Source organism: Poecile atricapillus, chromosome 12 (genome assembly GCF_030490865.1).
Source record: "Poecile atricapillus isolate bPoeAtr1 chromosome 12, bPoeAtr1.hap1, whole genome shotgun sequence".
Lineage (NCBI taxonomy): Eukaryota > Metazoa > Chordata > Aves > Passeriformes > Paridae > Poecile > Poecile atricapillus.
The window spans coordinates 12,030,389-12,049,660 of NC_081260.1; the positions used below are offsets into that span (position 1 = coordinate 12,030,389).

Consider the following 19,272-nt stretch of genomic DNA (forward strand, 5'->3'; position numbering starts at 1 on the left):
TAATAATTATACCTGACTTACATTACATCATGTAAGAGCTGGTACAACTGCCTGGGCATATACATTAGTCTAATCACCTTGTAAGTTGAGTTAGTTGAAGAAGAGCAACAATAAATACATCCCCAAAGAGCAAAAGCCTGGATTTGAAAATTGTCACTCCAGGACAGAGCAAAAACACAACCACAAACTTACTGGGTATTTTTTAGGAAAGTAGGGTGATCGGCTGGGATGTTTCCTTAGTTGTGATTCACATCTTGTTTCTATTGATAAATTTGTGTGCATGACTGTCTCTGCTTTCCTGATGAATCATGTTTTTGAGATTTCCCTGAGCTGGATGTTGTGGTGCTCATGATCCTTTAGGAGTTTTAAGTCAACATCTTCTGTTTGTTGCTGAATAATTTAGTGTTCATGATTTCATTTGGTTCTGTGTTTGAAGATTCATTTTGGTAATCTTTAGAGGGTGCATATGTGATAGCTCAGTGCACTAGAGTTTAATCACATGAATCTTACACTGGTATTAGCTACTGATCACTCACCCTGTTCTGTGAAATTAAGAAAAAATTTAAAAAAACCCAAAAACAAAACAAAAAAACCCTAGGCAAAACATGTTTATTGGAACACTTATTTTTCCTGTTTTTGTAGTCTTTTATTTTGACATGGAATAAACTCTGAACTTGATTGCAATGTGATTTTTCCCCCTGGCTTCTTGCCAAAATTATTCAAGAAAGTAAAAAGAGCAGTATAGGATGGCTGGTCTCAGGAAGCTCTTGGGCAGCTCTGTTCATTCTCTGTGTCCAGTACAGCAGTTAAGAACCAAGGCAAATGGGAGGTGCTGTTCTTTCACACACAGAAGGTTAAACAGGGCTCGTAGAACACTCACAGGTACAACATGCAGGATAAAAGCTCTCCTGTTATGATTATGGAGCAGCAGGTGTTAGATTTACATGAGAAGAGAGTAAATTACATCCAGCTGAAGTATTTTATGTATATCACAATTGGTTTGCCACTACTTGGCATAAACGTATTATTTGAAGTACTACTGTCTGTGGTTGCAAAAGAATTAGCTGTACACAGTGCTCCTCAACACAGTAAGAACCCCTTTTTTTGTTAGAGAACTCAGAGAACTCATCTCAGTGAACATCAGATCAACACATGCTACTCTGCTCAAGTGGGTAAATTGGGTAAGATGTAGTTTCACTTCCATTAAATTTTTGAGCCCATAATTTCCACTTACATTCTTCTCCAGTTCTTTTGGGCCAAGTTACTCAAATCATAATGTGGAGTCCATGGCATTTGGTCTCTTTAGAAAGGGAAAACAAACATATTTTACCTACTTTGAGACAAAGGTATTATGTTTATGTAAAGTCTTATTCTTTAGTAAAATACCATGTTGTGTATGTTCAAAGGTCTTCTGGAACAAAACCAAAAGTTATACACTACAGGTATTCTCTCATCCATGAGTTTTCATTTGCTGGCCTATCTCATGAAAAGTCCTGATATCAGAAGAAGTTTAGAACATCAAATAATATGTAAAAATACATCATTTGCTGCAGTAAGTTCTTAATTCCAGATCTTTGTGGGGGAAGAAATGGAGCTCTAAGGTTATTTTTCTTAAAATGATCCCTCTTTTCTTTCTAATCCCTCTGTAGAGAGAAAAGCAGTAGGTCCAAGAGAGAAAATGTTTACTTTTTGCTTACTCTGTAAATCTCTAAAAGCAAGTTCTTGTATATAAAATACTGGCAGACCCTTTGTTGATTTGTATGTCCTGTTTGCAAACCACCTGGCTCTGACACATCCCATTATCCAGACCAGCCCTGGTATTCAGAGTAGCCAGCTCTGCTTAATCCTCACAGATACTTCATCCCATTTCTTTTCCTCTTATGCAGAATTACCAAGGCATCCATTCTGAAGACATGATGTGTTACACAGCAGTGTTGCAGCAAAAACAATTAGAGGCATGCAAATAAAACACATAATGTAGCCAAACTGAGGTATAGAAAGAGTGTCTGCCAGGATGTAATTTGAAATATGTTCTGTTAATTTTTCAAGGCTAAAAAATTCCTGCCATTCCTTAGGGAACATAAGAAAATAAAAAATGTTCATGAACAATAGACATTTCTATTCTTCTCAAACAGGTAGCAAATAGGATGTACACAATGTATCAGCTACATAAAACAGGCACATATACAGTACACTCTCCAGCTATATATGTGAATTAAGCTCTTTCAGCCATAAATAAGAGAAGATCTGTAGGATTTCTCTAAACTGGGACAATTAAGTAAGTAAAGGATAGATAGAGAAAATGTGATCATCTTCTTGGCACCATTGTTCAAAAACAGCTGTAAAACACTGGACACTCCTCACCCTTTCTAAATTGATGAATACATAAAGGAAAAACAAGTTGGTTTGTTACTAGTCATTTTATAACCTATCTAAAAAGGAGATTTTTCTGTAGAAAATCCAGAAAAATTATTTAACAGGACAGAAGGCTAATCCTTAGGGCATATCATTTTTGCAATTCATTAAAACTGAAAATAAGTGTATCTTCTGAAATGCTGATGTGACTATATATTCTAATTGGACTGGTATTAAGCACTTGTCTTTTGGCCAAATTACTGTGACAGCTTTCCAGTATAAGACAGTGAAATGACAGGACAACTCCAATATGAACATCTTAAGAAGTTCAGACAAAAATTCATCTTGGACCATTAAAGACATCTGAAGATACAAGAATTTCACTGGAATTCCAGTAAAAGTAAGGAACAGAAACTGAAAATTCAGCTGACAATATTATCTCAGAATGTTAAAGACATCAAAAAACATGCATAACGATCTCCCTGCAATTCCAGGAGAATTATTAGATTATCTGTAGTATTGGAAAGAGCTATGGTGCAAGAAGTTTTGGATGTCTATATCTCATACAACTGCTGACTGTAGTCAAGATATGCCTTTACTACTGATATTTAGAGGTCAATTAGCTCCAAAAGTATCTTGTTTGACTGTTTGTATCTTGACTGACTGTTAATGAGCTTCACACCTCTTAGTACAGTAATATGGAAAACTCTCACTATATGCTTTTAAATATTATTTGTTGAAAGATAACAATCAGGAAGGGCTAATCATATTTACACATACAAGTGTCTCTTCCTCTTAATGAAAGTTTGTGCTAAATTTAGAGCCTGTCTGGCACAAAAGCACATAGAAGCAAAATATGGCTGGTTTGTTATAGGCACATCTGTATTTTGCTTGAAACAGCTAATGGGTGAATTTATGGATCACAACATTGTTTTCTCAGAATACGAATAATTGTAGGTATTTAGAAGCATGCATAATAAACATTTTGAAATGTTGTCCAGTTACTATTTCAAGACAATTTTTGTCACAAAGATTTAGAAGCTTAACATTTTATAGACACTACAGCCAAGCTAAATACCCAGCTGGAGTCCTTTTATTATGGCATTTTGTTACATATCCTTAAAACCCCCACCCTTCCCATATGAACTACTGAAACCATATTTACAATTGATAGGATTTTGAAAAACACGGATGTTAAAAATGTCACTAGATAAAAGAATTACTGAACTGTGTTCTTCTTCCTGAATCTGAGGCATGTTATTAAAAAAGAGGCAGAGAATGCATGAAAGCTTTGGGAAGGGGAAGAAGGAATAAAAGAATTCTGGAAAATACATTTTCTCCAACCACTTATCAGACAAAAACAATGAGCTTTCCGAGAACAGATCTGTTTAACAAGAAGGAACATGCATGACTGGTGATGCTAACAAATCCCTCAATTTTGTATATGTTATTTTGACATGCTGCAATTTTTAAACCACATCTCTCGAATTATTAGAATTTTTTCCAAAAGTTGTTAAACTTATAATTTCCAACTCAATTTAAGCTGTTCTCAGAGTTTATATCTGTGTGAGACCATGAGTGGCAAGCAGGAGAAAACTCATATCAAATGACAAATCTCTGAGGTTTGCTCTCAGTGAGTACAATCCATCCTCCCCTGCAGCTGTGAAAGGTTACCCAAAATTGGAATCATCTACTGTAAGCTTAGCTTTCATGAAGATTACTTTAGAAATATCTGCTCTGTGGATGTATGAAAATTGTAATTTCTGATTTGGGTTTTAGTTATTCCAGACTTGGGCAAGTTTACTCTCATTGAGTACAACAGCGGTATGTGGACCCCAAGTCACTTTTTAAAGAGAAAGGTCTCTTACCAGTAAATGCAATTTCTCCTTCATGCCCCCTGTCCAACAAAACTTTTAGCAGCAAATATGATATAATGCTAATTTCTATATACTCTATACTCCTTCTATTTACAAAGTAGTTTTACATTTTATTATATTCCATTGTACAACTTTACACAGTACATTGTCTTGATTCATAGTTCAGCAATTCAACATGTATTTGGATAATTGCCTTTCCACATCCTGCTATTAATTTAGCTTAAAAAAAATAGTAGAAAACAAGCACAGTGGTGCAATGTCCAGGCACTTTCAATGTTGCTCAGCAAAATAAGCAAGCACCCTGTTTGAAAGCATGGCAACTTTTTTTGTGGGAAAAAAAAACAAACCAAAGCAAAACAAACCAAACCACCCCACAATTCAATCTTTGCTCATCATGGATGGTTTTAAACATCCTTTGTACAGTTCCAAGAATTCCTGAGAAGGCTCTGTGAAATATGACTGATATGTTTATATGTCAGCAGTGGGTTTGAGTGAGCAGTAACTTCCATCACCAGAGGTTCCGCTGATTGCGCAGAAGACGTGAAGAGAGTCCTGCATCCACGGTGAATGCATTGTGTCTTCATGATAGATCTAAACAAAGCAAAACAATCACAAATTCAATACAGGTTTCACTTCATTATGATAATCAAGCTGTTTAAAAAGGTATGCAAAAGAGATATCCAACCTTGTCTTCAAAGCTGTTTCACAAAGGCAGCATAACAAAGAAATGAGAAAGAAGAGTAGTTTAGCAATTTCTGTAGCATTAATATATACACTATTCTGTGTATTACTGCATCACTTTTAGTTATAACTATGCACTGTAGGAAAGAAACAGTTCTTTGTATAACTATTTTTTATTATGTCTTAGCAGTTACAAAATTATAATAGCTTTTTATGAGAGCACAGGGAGTACGTGCAGCTAAATCGCCCCCAAAAATCCCCCACTACATCTGTGTCCAGATTTTGTACTTTGTAGCCTGAAGGACACTCTGGCAGCATAGGATCCAGCTGGAATGGCAGAGCTGACTGTGTATTTATTTTAAGCAATGTGGTTCACCAGTCAAGTTAGTTACTTTGAAATTGCTTTAGTGAAACTGAGATCACTGGCCATCATAAACAGCTTCTGGATATCCAGCTTTCTGCCAGTCTCTGAAATTTCCTGGACCTGTTCAGATCCAGTTTATAATTTTTTTGTGTTTACATTTTAGCTTAAAAGATCTGTAAATAGGTCACAGGCTGACCCAGTGATTACCCATCTGCTCTTGCATCTCAAATGAAGGGCACTGCCTTGTGCTGCTTTAGGACACTGACAATATTTAGAAACACATAAGTTAATTCCAATGAGAACCCTAAGGTAATGCACTGTACTTTTTACATTTAACTGAGTAATGTTGCAAAATAAGAAAACTTATTCCATTAGGTTGAATTTGTTAGATATTAGGTCATTTGATGGCAACGCAAAGTTCAAGTCAGCTGTTGTACATAATGTTGTGCAACTATGAAGAACAGTGTTCATAAACATGGTGTTTTAAGCTGCCTTTTGAGCTATTACAAGAAGAAAGTGAAAAGTATATCCTTCCCAGGGAGCCCTTCACTTGGACATTTCAGTCATATTTTGCCTCTTAAGCAAAGACAACACAGCTATGGATAAACCTCTTAAGGTAACAGGGTGTTTTAACAATGCTTCTTTGTTCTAAAATAATCTTAGCTATTGTACTTCGACAGTGCAGGACTGAGTGATTTGTTTTTGATTTGACTATTGCAAAATTCAAAAGCCACAGAAGTTCCAGCAGCTGCATGCAAATTAAATGTCTTGGTGCTGGCAAATAGAGTAAGCAGGTGGCAGTTCTTATGAACAACCCTCTCTGAGCAAAGTTCAGTAGTGGAGTATGCAGGTAGTGGCAATGAAAAAAACAGTGTGGCAAATGTGCAAGATCAGTAGTTTCCACACTAAAAAAATGGTGGCCATGAGCAGAATAGAAGGGGAATCTAAAAAAAGCAACAGGCATGCAGCAGTCAGACAGATCCACCCTTACACTCCTACAACAAAATTCATCCCCATCGTGAGACTGTTTCCCTGAAATGATATTGTACTCTTCCATAACAAGACTCTGATTCCCACAAGCATTATTTTATTGCAAATTAACCTTATTTACAAACAGCAGCCTAGTGCAGTTGTATTGTTTTTCCACTTGCAGATTTTTACACTGCAGTGTTGAGTAGTGTGAACAACTACTCAATTGACCATAGAATTTGCATATCCATTTTTAGTGAGTTAACATGTTGCATATTTAATTCATAGTCACACACAGACTCTGTATTGACTCCCTGGGAGTTCCTGAAAGCATTCTTCTAAATTTCAAGTTCTATGGACAGAAATGCAGTCTACTGTTGATTTTATATCCTTGATGCTATAAATCTACAAGCTTTCTTTTGTCATAATGAAGGAAAAATTAAAGAGCAGAGGAATGGAAATTACTTCAGAAAGCCAGTTCTCATCTAATTTTACAGCATAATACTAGATAGAAGTACAACTGCTCTTTCAATCTCTCACCTCTCTGATGCAACTATTCAAATGTATTTTCCTAGAAAGATCCAAGAAAACTTAAAATCATAGGTCAGGTAAATTAGCACAAATTTTAACAGTGCATATAAATGGCGTGTTGGCATTAGGAAAAATTATAAGAAAGGATACATAAGGAAAAATAACATATTAAAAGAAAAACCCATAAGCTGGATATAAATGAGAAAATGTAAATTCTGCCAAAGAACTTTGACCTGTGACCTCTTTATAATTTGCAGATATGATGCAGAACGTGGCATAGGATTCTGGTGACTGTGGCAGGCAGTGTTGTGTCACTGAAGACTCCACCCTGCAGCACTCTGAATACCAACATCAGGCTGAGACTTTCAGTCAACAGAAAGCAGTTTTAGGAATCCACCAAATCTACTTCTTAATTTTCATGTTCGCTTACTCATCTGTTTAGCTACAGAACACGAGGAGTGATCACATTTTCAGTTCCCAGCCAATTTTCAACTAAGTCAAGCACAGAGAGCCACCTCCATGGGCTCCCACCGTGCAGTACATGCCTGTTCATGGATGATGTCAGAAAGCTCTTTCACCATATCCTGAAAGTTTGATTTTAACCCCTCATGGTACTCCACTTGATCCTCCTTAATGAGACGCTCGTTGAGCTCCAGAGCAATTCCACAGGCTTGGATAAACTTCCTGGGGAGGAAAGGAATGAACTTGGGGCATTACAATAGTCCAGTCTTCTACCAAAGCAAGCAACTGAACAGACAGGCAAATCTCAGTGTTTGGGGCAAGACATATTCCAGGAGTACCCATGGCACAGTGAATTGGGGAAAGCAACACAGATATTGGGCTTTCTGCTGGAGCTCCTTTGGGCCTGGATCCTCAGTAGATGGAACAGCCAGTCCTGCAGGGCTGGCCAGAGCTGGGTGCATGTGACACAGCAGGGCAGTCAGAGGTCAGGCTCCTGGCAGCAGAGACACCCTCCAGAAGGAAGTTCACACCATGGGGAGCTGTAATGCTCTTTCTGGGGTCTGTTACTCATTCCTTGCTTCATCTAACACACATATTTTCCTTTTTTATAAAGCTCAACAAAAATAAATTCCCAACTGAAATGGAGATTGTGTTTGCACTGTAAGGCTGGAAAATAAAGCCATGCATGGCATGTTTTCAGGGATTGCTCCCTGATTGCCAGGTTACTTGATACACAGAAGGAGAACTGGATTGGCCCAAATGCTGGTTCTTCATACAACAAGAATGGAGAAATGGGTGAAATGGGAATCACCAGCATAGAGTAAAAAATGCAGGGGCTGGTAGACAACTGGTTACATCTGGGAGGTCCAGAAAAGAGTGTGGCAAAGACTCATCATCCTAAAGTGAAACAAGAGTTGCCTAATTACATCTTGGGGGACACTTTCAAGTGGGAGGTAAAACTTACCCTAAGGGACAGAAAATGGAAAAACACCTGTGTAAACCACACAGTTTTAAAAATTAGCAACAGAAACAAGAACAGTGTTCCTCCATAAAATGGGAAAGGATTTGCTTAAAATATTTCAAGTTCATCATTAGGTAGAAAAAATCCCCTTGGAAAAATGGGCAAACAATGCACAATATCAAAGACCCCTGAACACAGGACTGTGTTTCAAGTTTTCAAACATACTTCATGTGATAATCTCAAATACCCACACAAACTGTTGAAGCAAGTGTTCAAGCAAATCTCCTCATGGAGAGCACAGCCCTGGACCTGGGAATTCTTGATATATGTAATTTCATCGGCTTTTTTCATATGTGTGAGCGCCCACAACCCACAAGACTTGGATCTTTGTAAGACATATCTAAGTATCCAGCATCTGCTGAGTTTGGAGACAGACAAAATTATAAACAAAGCAGGTACCATCTTCCAGCCAGCTGCTAAAATCCTACCTGAACATTTCTTTCAACTCGTTCACCTTCTTAGCAGGGTATTTGCTGGACTGGCTGTCACTTAGGAAAGCTCTGGCATAGGCCAAAGGACCAGCATTAACCTAGAATGAAAGAACTTTAAGAATTTATGCTAGAACTACTGCTGAGATTAAAAGAGATATCAAGTTTGTTTCCTCATATTTTTCCTCTAATTTCCATGTGGAAAAGCAGCACGGTCTGAGTCCTAAGCCACTAATCCAGCTTGAGAAGCCAGGCTAACAATGGCTTTTTGTGCCTGATTCTTACAGTCCAATCTTGAAGACTTAAGTATATTTCACAGTTACTTAAGGCTAATTAATGTGCCATTACACTTGGACTTGACACTGTAAACACCACTGGAGAAAATGTTTATTCCCACGAGCCAGCTGGTGGTGTAGCACTGAATGTGACAGGGAGGCTGTGCTGGCTGCAGCCCTGCCCGGGTAGTTAATGATTTCTGGGAAGTAAATGTGTTGTGACACTGCCTCACCCTCAGCTGTGTATGGAAATGCAATTCTGGACAGACATCAAACAGACTGACCTGCACAGAAACACAGCCCTGCAGTTTGAGCTGCAGCTGGATCATGTCAACGTCACCACCAGAGCTGCAGAGCTTCTGCAGCTCTGCTGTCTTGTCCTTTATTTCATCAGTAGCGACATCAATTGGTTTTAAATTAACCTGATGTTCATAATTGACTGGAATTCTCTTCTTAACATATGGAAAGGAGTTCAAAGCTAGCAGAAACAGCAAAAGAAATTTATAGATTGAAAAGTCATGCAACACATAGGAGTACTCGTCATAGAACATATACAAGCAGATCCTTGCCCTTGGGGATGTGAAATCCCAAACAAGGCCATAATTTATCAGCACTATTTTTTAATCTGTAAAAATGTGCACATAAAAACACAAAGTAAATTCCCCCTCCCAACCAGAATATTGTCTCACAATTCTGATTAAGCTGAGAGAATTTGTCACACTTCTGGAATATTTTCATGAGCTAGAATGGTCTCCTAATAGTTACTGATATTGTCTCATGCTCAGATATTTGTACTTACTAGTTAGAATGGTCCTTTTTTTACACTGCTCTTCCACACTGCCATGCTTTTTTCCAGATAAAGTGTAAGGAGTTTCAAACACAAATCTATTGATATTATGATTTCTTTCAAATTCAGTTTTTCTTTCAGACATTTCTTTGTCTTCAAAGTAGGGCTTCACATAAGTCACTTGAATATGGGCATACTTGGGATCAAGGTCTTTAATGTTGACCTATGAAATAAGAGGGTTACTCACAGAAGGAGCAAAGGTCAATAAGTTATAATTGGTTAATTTATTCACTGGGATGTGATTTAAACTAATTCCCTGCTGACCTGGCCTCACTGCATGAAGGCCAGTGACACGCCAAATTATCATTTTGCCCTCAGCTGGGATGTCTAGACAATCCACCAGCAGATAAGACAAGGAGGTGTGGCACAAGAAACATCACCTGGTGCCAAACAAGCTGTTTCTGCTGTAGACATTCACATCCCCTGATCCATCAATGCAGCACAGGCCTGAGCTACTCAGTCCTTCTAATATCACCAGACTGTGATCCAGTGCTCATACAGTGCTGGGCCAGGCAAACCTGCAGGCTTGCACTAAACCAGCTTTGGGATCACCAGCACTGTCTTTGGTAGCCAGTGCAGCCACTGCAGCCTAAGGGTGTGCACAGCTCTTGCAGGGGGCAAAAATAAGTATTCCACATGATAAGAAAGGAGCTAAGACTGCAAGGCCCAAAGAGATTTTCTTTTAGACTTGCAGCACCAAAGCAACAAGAAGTAACTCTGCTTCCAGTCACCTGATGCTCTGTGCTGGTTTCTGAGGCCTTCAACAATGCTCAGCACGATGGGGATTGCAATTTCCCAGTCATAATTCACCCCTGGGAGCCACAGCAGCACCAGCACTTGTCAGGCTGTGCAACATATGCACACACAGGAGTACGAGGAGGCAATTGGATGCAAGGTGTTTGTAACACAGGGTGGAGGACAGGGCTCATTGTTCCCCTCCCACTGGCAGAAGGAAGGGATGCTCTGTCATCTTCCTTCAGCTCCACACAGCATGCAGTTTAACTCTACCTTATTAGAATCCTGGATAATCTTTACTGTGTCTGACCCAAATTTTTCTCCATAAAGTTTAAGAAGTCTGAAGGAGATCTCCGAGAGGCCTGTCAGTTTGGGTTCCTTATAGACATACTCCTTCCCATCTTCTTCCTCAAAGAATGTCTGGCATTAACCACAAAAAAAAAAAAAAAAAAAAAAAAAAAGGCAAAAAATAAAGCAGTGAGGAATAGCTGTATTTCTTCATTTGGAAAACTTTTATCTTTGATTTTTTGCTTTTAAAGCATCTTCCACTAACATTTTAAAAAGCCAAAAAGGTTTGGAAGGCTATGTCTCACAAAGTCTCACTAAACTTTGCCTGTTTGATAGGTTACTTTGAAAATGGTCCAAAAAAAAAAAATTCTTCAACCAACACAAACACAACACATCATTACTTCAGTATGGCCAGTGAGAAATCTCAGCTATGTGGTAGATGGTTTGACCTTTTGGAAGGCTGGAAAGAGACAGACAGGAGAAAAAAAACACAAACACAAGGTACAGAAAAGGAGCAGAAGGATATGTAAGTTGAGGAAGCCCTGACAGCAGAGCCACAGGAACAGTCTAAAATTAAGGAATTTGTGTAAGCTGCAAGAGACTTATAAACAATAAAAAAAGAAATGGGTTTCCTGTGCTTTAATTCCTCTTGTATTCAGGGAAGTGGGATTTGGTGCATTTACTGTAAGTGGAGACGAAAATGCATCAAAGGCTGTGCTTGCATCACCAGTCTTACACATAATGGAAACAGCATGGGAACTTCGTGGTTTGGCAAGCTGTTAGAACTTGTTAAGCTATCTGTGTAGATGGAATATAAAGCCAGAAAAGCTTTCAAGTGCAAAACTGGATCAAGTACTGGTTGTCAGGATGCTACACAGCTTATTTTTAAGGGCTGATCCAGTTATTTCCAGCTTCTGGAAAACAAAGCTAGCAGTTGTTTCCTTTTATCTGTTGCTAACCTTATTTACGTTTTACAAATCCAAAGTTACAAAGAAGATGAGGGTAAATATAAAATGCATGTTTGTCACAGCAGAAGTCACTACTCTGATATGTTGTGACAGTGACATCCAGAGGGACAAACCCATGATGGTTTCAGGGGTATTCATCACCTCCTCTAAAAGAAGGAATAAAGAAAGGCAAGGCTAATATAATTCACATGGCGTTTTCTAAAGAGGGGCCCTGCACCTCCCCCTTGGTTATGAGTCCAAAAGCAGAAGCAGGTTGTTCAGAGACAGAAAGGACATGAGGGTATCATACTTCATTAACTGCTTTAGGTGGAGAAAAAAAAAAAAAACCACAACTGCTTTAAGCTCAGAGACTTCACGAGATATGATAAGATCATGCCACTTCCTGGCACTTCTGAGCCCCAGGCCTTATCCAGTTTTCCAGCTACCTCAGCTAACAAAACTACTACCTATCTCTACATGTGTGTACATGTTCTCTACAGAACCTATCTCTACATGTGTGTGATCAGCACTGATAGATATTTTGCCTCCAGCTTCTCTCATAACCTTTCACTCTGCTAATACCCAGAAGGGAGCAGCATTTTTCTGTAGAAAAAAATCTGTTACTACTACTGTTTATATACTACAGTTATAGTTATAAACTGTTACTAGTTATTACTATACACACTAAACTCTGTCTGTGTAACCTACAATAACTATAATGACAAAAAAACCTCAGTGTTTTCTGAACCCACTAAGCCATTTCCTAACTGCTGACTTGTTTTATGGAAAGCCTACCAGCAGAATCATACACTTTATAATAAATCAAATTCTCCTGGAGATACAAACCCTCATCCCCAATGTGCAATTCCAAAACACTCACACAGACACACTGGTGGCTGCACCAGAGGAGCTTTTCTTTGGGGGCCAGGATGCCTGGTGAGGGGTAGCTGGCAAGCCAATGTATATACTTACTTGTCCATAAAAGGCCACTCTGAAAAAGGTTCCAAGAAGCCTCTTCCTTGTGTGCATTACTTCCAGTATCTTAGCATATGCTCCATGGAGTGTTCTGTACAGCTGGGTGAGTTTCTGGAAATCAGATTTTCACATTATGATGAAAGCAGGATTTTCCAAGCAGGATATGCTAGCTAACACCAGAAGCTACTGAGATACCTGAACACAATCCTCTGGGAAACTGAAACCTTAATTTCTAAAGAGGTTGAACTCATGCAGTCTTGTTTGAAAAACCTGGTTTTAAGTACATGCTTAGTGTCAGGTCTGCAGGGTGCCACAGACTGCAGTAACACCACTGCCCCTGGAGAGAAGGCTGTCTCAGCGTGCCTCCTGGCTGAGCCTTCACACACAGAGCAGCTGGCAATATTTTTACCCAGGAAGTTTTTTTTTTTTATTAAAAACAGGTTTACAATGAGAAAGTAGATTGAGGTAAGGCTTCCCCCCACCAGCTTCAGCTATATGGCTGGGTGTTCTGTCACGGCAGAGGGAGGGAAAGAGGACCAGGATTCAGCTGAAGCACAGGTCACAGCACATGCTGGGAAGGAGAAAGGCTGGGAACAGCTTCCTTCTTTTCCACTTGCCACAGAATTACCCACAGATCTAGTTCTTTCTTTGGATTGTTCTCATTCTGTGTTTTAAAAACCTCAGGTCTCAGAAAGAATCCATGATGAGCATATGGAATGACAACAGTTTTATTTTACCGGAAGGAAGACGGTAATGGTAACATGAGTAATTCATGTCATTAGCTTTGATAACTACCTTTCAGTTCGTTTTCACTAATTTCTTTAATAACCAACAATGAAACACAGTGTGTGCTTTACTGACACCAATTCAGTAATTCATAACTTCAAAAATAAAAAAATCCCTGGGGTTTTTTTTCTTAGCTGTCTAGAAAATTACCTGCTCTATGAAAACTAGTTCAAAATACCCACCTCAAATTCACGCCGCTTTTCATAAATAGGAATGATCAGTTTAGAAACTTCAGAAATTATTTCATAACGCTCTGCTTTCCACAGGCCATCTATACACTGCTCCAGCAGCTCCACCAGGACCTCCTGTGACAGCAACCAAATGGGTGGTGTTACTAACACTCCAAATTAGAAGATAAAACCATTTTAACTTCAGATACTCTTATCAGATCCCAGAATAAGGAATTGCAGTTACATAAGTTTAAACCCTGTGTATTCCTGGCCTTTCTAAAGGCATTCTAAACTTCAGTGAGGGGGAAGGGGAAGAAGAAGAAAAAGGAAAGCCATTTTTAAAAAATTCATTAATTCTTCATAAATCATTAGCATAATAGCCAGCACATATGTCCTGGTTATTTAGTTACTTTCCCAGGAAAATGCAAAAGCTCTGGGGTAGTATGGATTTGACAGCACTGGAGATCAGAGGTGTGTGACTATGAAACACGTCCAAGGAACAAGCAGCGGGCTGTGATGCCAAGGATCCTCAAGCCCTGATGAAAGAGCAGCTGGGCTGCAGGGCCACCTCGCTGAGCCACGTGGCCAAACCAGGGCAGCTGCAAAGGGATGGTGCAGAAGTACTTGTGAGACTTTTTATCTCATGGGTGGGTCTACCCACTTCCCCAATGCCTTGCTATGGTTTCTGGATTGTTCTGCTGCCATGGTGTCCTGCAGCACAGACCTAACTCCAGGGGGACCCTAAGATGACCTCTCCCTTGCAGGGCTTGACTTCATTCTGTCCCTCCTTGGAAATACCACACCCGGTGCTGCCCTGCGCTGGCAACATCAGCGTTTGCATAACACAGCAGGCAAAGCTTGTGGTACAGCTTTTTCAGCCTCAGTGCTAGAAAAGACTTTTTATAGGAACCAAGACCTTACATCAGTTTTATCTGTCTCAATCATACACAGAAAATTCTTCAGAGCAGATTTCTCTTGGGAAATTTGAGTGGAATGGTCTTGTTTACAGATACCAGTGCACAACTGCAATTTGTTAGAGCTCACATGAACAAAGTCTAAACTAAATCCTAATCAGATATCAAATATCCTGTATCTACAGTACAGGACCTCACCTCACTGTAATGTACATCCATCATCCCACCATCTTCTTTCATTGCACCTTCTTCATCAATGTTAGGAGTGATTTTCCTGAAGGCAGTGCATCCACTGGGAAACAGTTCTGCAGCAGACAAAAGCAAATGGATTAGTGGAATTGTCTCAAATGTGCCATGCTGCTGCACTTTAACCTGATCTGGTAAATCAATACCACTCAACAACTCTCTCACTGTCCCACTCCACCCTGGTGGGATGGGGAGGAGAATCAGGGAAAAGAAATAAAAAAATATAAAAAGAAATAAAATCAGGGAAAAGAAAAAAAAAAAAAGGGTTGAAATAAGAACAGTTTAATAATTGAAATAAGGTAAAATAAGGTAATAATAACATTAATAACAGGGAGCTATAAATCTCTAGAAAATCAAGTGATGCACAACACAGTTGCTCATCATCTACTGACCAATGCCAAAATCATTCCCAGACTGGCCCCCTTTCCAGGTTACTCCCCCAGTTAATTCATTGGGAATGGCATTCTGAAATGTAAAATATCCCTTTGGCCAGTTCAGGTCAGCTTCCCCAGCTATTCTCCTTCCCAGGTTTTTGTGCAGTTCATCACTGGCACAGCATGAGACACTGAATAATTCCTTGACTTAGAGTAAACACTACTGAGAAACAACCAAACCAGCCATGTGTTGTCAACATTACTCTCACTCTGAATCCTTAACATAGCACCAGTTACCAAGGAAGAAAAGTAACTCTATCCCTATCCAGCTATTGCTGGAGAGCTGGGTGGTAAGCAGACAGCACTCAATACTCCTAGCAAGAAAGCACAGTTAGGTACCCCAAAACTTTGGGTAGTTCAGTCTTTACTGAACCATTCTAGCCTCTGTATATGTAAAGAGTGCCAGTGACAGAAATAACTCAATGTTCAAACTTCATTTAATATTCCTTTGGACTTGTTCCTCTTCCCTTTTAGGAGTTCTCCTTTGCCATTGCTTGTGGTAAGCAGTGTTTGTGTACAAATAAAACGTTGCGGACTTTCAATACCCTCCTCTCTGCAGCCATGTGAAATGTGCATATATATCACAAGAACAAGTCCTGATTTTTCCCACTCTGCCTAGACAAAGTACAGAATTTGGAGGGACTCCAAGCCTCCTGAACAGGGCACTGAGGAACTTCCCAGCCAAGGCAGTGCATGGAATCAGCTTTTATGCAGCCTTAACTTTCTGAAATGTTAAGGGTCCACTTCAACAATTACTCCGATAGAAATTAGAAAAGGAGTCAATATATCAACTGTGGAACAGGTATTTAAAAGAAAACCTGCAATGTGGTGGAACTTGAGAACACACAGCTCTATCCCTCCTTCCTGTTTTGCATTAAGCCACAAAACTCTCCTTTTTTCTGATGGTTCCTTACTTATGTGCATAGTTAGGTTACAGTCTCATTTCTTGACTGAATTTTCACTGCTTTATTCTGCAGTTTTCTCTACTGCCTATAGTAATAACTCTGATGATCATATTGAGTCAGTTTTTAACATGGCCTTCCCCTGTGAGCACATTTCCTAATGTAAAATACAAGTGAACATTTAAATCAAGGCAAGATGTGTCAGTACTTATTTCCCTCAGCACCATGCTAAGTATGGTGTGTGGCTAAGTAAGTAGGTATGAACAACAGTCATTTCTTAAAAACTACTCATCATCTTCTAACTTGATACTTGATTGCAATAATTTCTTTTCCTTTTTAGTTTGTTTTTTAAATAATAATTTACCAAATTGTGAGAGCCTTGTCTTTAAAAAGACTCTGACACTCCCAAATCCCACCATCATCTTCCTTGTGTCTCCCAAACAGCAGACACTTACTCTTCCTGTGCAGGAACTCTGCAACGAGGGCTGCTACGTGAACATAACACATGGCTGCCTGCAAGGCAGAAAGGAAAATTAACAAAATGTCATCTGTAAATCTGTCCTGTTGTGCACTACGTTTTCAATTGCACAAATTACCTCTGAGAAGTCTCCGTTCTTCACGTGTATCTTGGCCATGCTGTCCAGCCATGTTTTCCGGAGCTCTGGGGTACTTGCGTAAGACTTGGCCAAACTGTACTGGAGATCTACCAACATTTCTGGGTCCTTCTCATGTTCTTTCATTTGAGCAGTAGCCATGAGCACTGTGCGGATTCTCTTTGTCAAATCTTTGACTTCGGAAGGAAAAGCTGTTGCCTGACACAAAAAAAATTGAATTAGAAGCTAATACAGAAAATACAGGCTTTGCCAAGGAATGACCCTTTCAGCCAACACTTCACTTACCTGAAAACACCGAGAACATGGTGGATAAGGCTAATTAACTCTTCCTTACTGAACTCACACTGCACACAGTGTACAGTGTTTCATCTATGTTCAGAGGCATTTCAGTCATGACATGCACAGGGCCAATCTCTCCAGGCTGTCCCCAGGATGCCAGGCTGGCTGTTCCTGTGCTACAATGAGGCTGCCACTTTGGCATCCTGAGGAGCTGGTGTGAAAGCAACACAGAAGTGCTCCATGAATGCAAATGTCTCTGGATGAGACCACAAACCACGGCTGCAGTATTTTTTCATGTCATTCAACATGTGGCTTGTTAGGCTCTGATGTGGTCTCTCTTCAGTTCCTAAAGCCCTGAAGGTATCTGTAGAGCTTCCCACCACATTCCCACCAGGAATGTAGTAGAGAAGCACGTGCTCTGATCTGATCCCCTGCTCAGAACAAGGCCAACACCATGTTAGAGCAAGGCTTATCCAGCCAAGTTTTATAATCTCCTAAAACAGAAAATCCACCTCCTTTCGAGGCCCCAGGGCTGCACAATGTTCTTGGGAAATTTTTTCTTAAGCAAAATTGGAATTGCCCTTGCTGCAACTTGCATACACTGCCTCTTGTCCTCCACTCCACACCTCTGAAAAGAGTCTAACCATGTCTCTATAAACTTCCTGCTGTGGAAAGCAGCAGGTAGGCTCCCCCTCAGCTCTCTCCCCTCCATGATGAGCTTGGTTAATGTTGCCTCTTCTCAGATTCCTGTTCCCCATCTGCTGCTGTGGCTGTGCATGGCCTTCTCTCCAGTGTGCTGAAATCTTTCTTGTACTCTTGCACTTACACAAATACATAAACTTGATATAATGATCATCTCATGAGGTAAATTACAAGTATAGCTCAGTGAAACCCATACCAACATCTGTATGCAGAAAAGAACTGAGGTTTTTGCCAGGTATGTCCTATATATAAATATGTTATATCACAATTAAACATCTAATGGAAGTCCCCATTAAGCCTTTAGGTCACAGGGTAACTGTGGAACTGTAAAAATACCTCCCATTTCCCCTATTCTTGGCAGCTACTCTGTGTGGAATGGAGCATGCTGCAATTGCTCAGTGGGTTGGGTGCAAACCATTAATTCTAGCACAAAGATAGGCAATTATTTTCCAAAGAAATACAACCATTAATCTCCACATAACATCTTTTTCTTAACATTACTGTCACTCAGTTGAATAAAACTAAATCCTGCTAATTATTACCTTCAGGCAACAGAAATACCAGACCCTCCCTTATAACTTCTCTCAAAGCTGGGAGTTCCTGGAAAGCTCTTTGGACAACCTTGCAAGCAGAACACTGCAAAACACAACCTGAGCGGCTGGGCTCGCTCCCCTCATCATGAGCCTGATACTTGGAGCATGACCTGCCTGAGCAGCTGGTCCTATTGCTGCTGGCATGACACTTGTTTACTGAGCAAATTCCGCCCACTATGAGCCTATAAATCACAGTTCCAGTCATTAGCCCAACTCTTAAACACAGTTTCCCAGAGTATGTCCTCAGCCTTGCATAAATGGCTGATGGCACAGGCTGGGATGTGACGTCTCCAACTCACCTTCATCGGCCTGTCGCTGTTTGCAAAGTTGTTAATGATGAGCAAGGAGTCCTGAAATCTGGTCCCGCCACTGAGGGCCACATCTGCAATTAACTGGCTCACTGCAATTATTATCTGTGGGGCAAAGTAGAGGCTTCATTTAAATGAGCCCAAAGAAAAGGGTTTTATTAAGGTCACACTTACTAAAATGCTCACAGGAAAACATCTCCAGCATCTTTTCCACCACGTAAGCAGCTGCTGGCGTTATGGCTCAGCTCTCACATCTTCCAAGGACAGACAGTCCCCAGAGGACCAAACTGCTTTGCAGAACTAACAATCCAACTATTATAATATGAAGCCCTGTTTGGACATTAGCTACCACCTTCTGTAATTCTTCACAACCCAGAGGTATTCATCTGTCCCCCTAGGTATCTACATTTGCTTTGAAAACTACCAATGCCAAAAAAGCAGCTCCAAGGAAAACCCTTCTCTTGCCTCAAGGGCAGCTGTCCTTTCCACCCCATCCCAGTCAGCCTCTGTCACAGAGACATGTCTGCTGTCTGATACTCTAAAACTCAACAGCTTGGAGTACTTGATGA

The 19,272-nt window shown here is 40.0% G+C and overlaps 1 protein-coding gene across 3 annotated transcripts in view; it reads right to left on the reverse strand.

Annotated features, from left to right (window-relative positions):
* The window catches only part of DOCK11 (dedicator of cytokinesis 11), an 80,304-nt gene continuing 61,032 nt past the window's right edge, over positions 1–19,272 (reverse strand). For all 3 annotated transcript variants that reach the window (XM_058847665.1, XM_058847666.1, XM_058847664.1), the window contains 12 exons: positions 18,695–18,808; positions 16,804–17,019; positions 16,663–16,720; positions 14,824–14,930; positions 13,724–13,846; positions 12,753–12,866; positions 10,819–10,965; positions 9,763–9,973; positions 9,248–9,441; positions 8,689–8,789; positions 7,323–7,461; positions 1–4,823 (listed from right to left, as the gene is read on the reverse strand). In XM_058847665.1, coding sequence (XP_058703648.1) covers positions 4,701–4,823; positions 7,323–7,461; positions 8,689–8,789; positions 9,248–9,441; positions 9,763–9,973; positions 10,819–10,965; positions 12,753–12,866; positions 13,724–13,846; positions 14,824–14,930; positions 16,663–16,720; positions 16,804–17,019; positions 18,695–18,808 — 1,647 coding nt within the window. In that variant the 3' untranslated portion in view covers positions 1–4,700. The remainder of the gene's footprint in view (positions 4,824–7,322; positions 7,462–8,688; positions 8,790–9,247; positions 9,442–9,762; positions 9,974–10,818; positions 10,966–12,752; positions 12,867–13,723; positions 13,847–14,823; positions 14,931–16,662; positions 16,721–16,803; positions 17,020–18,694; positions 18,809–19,272) is intronic.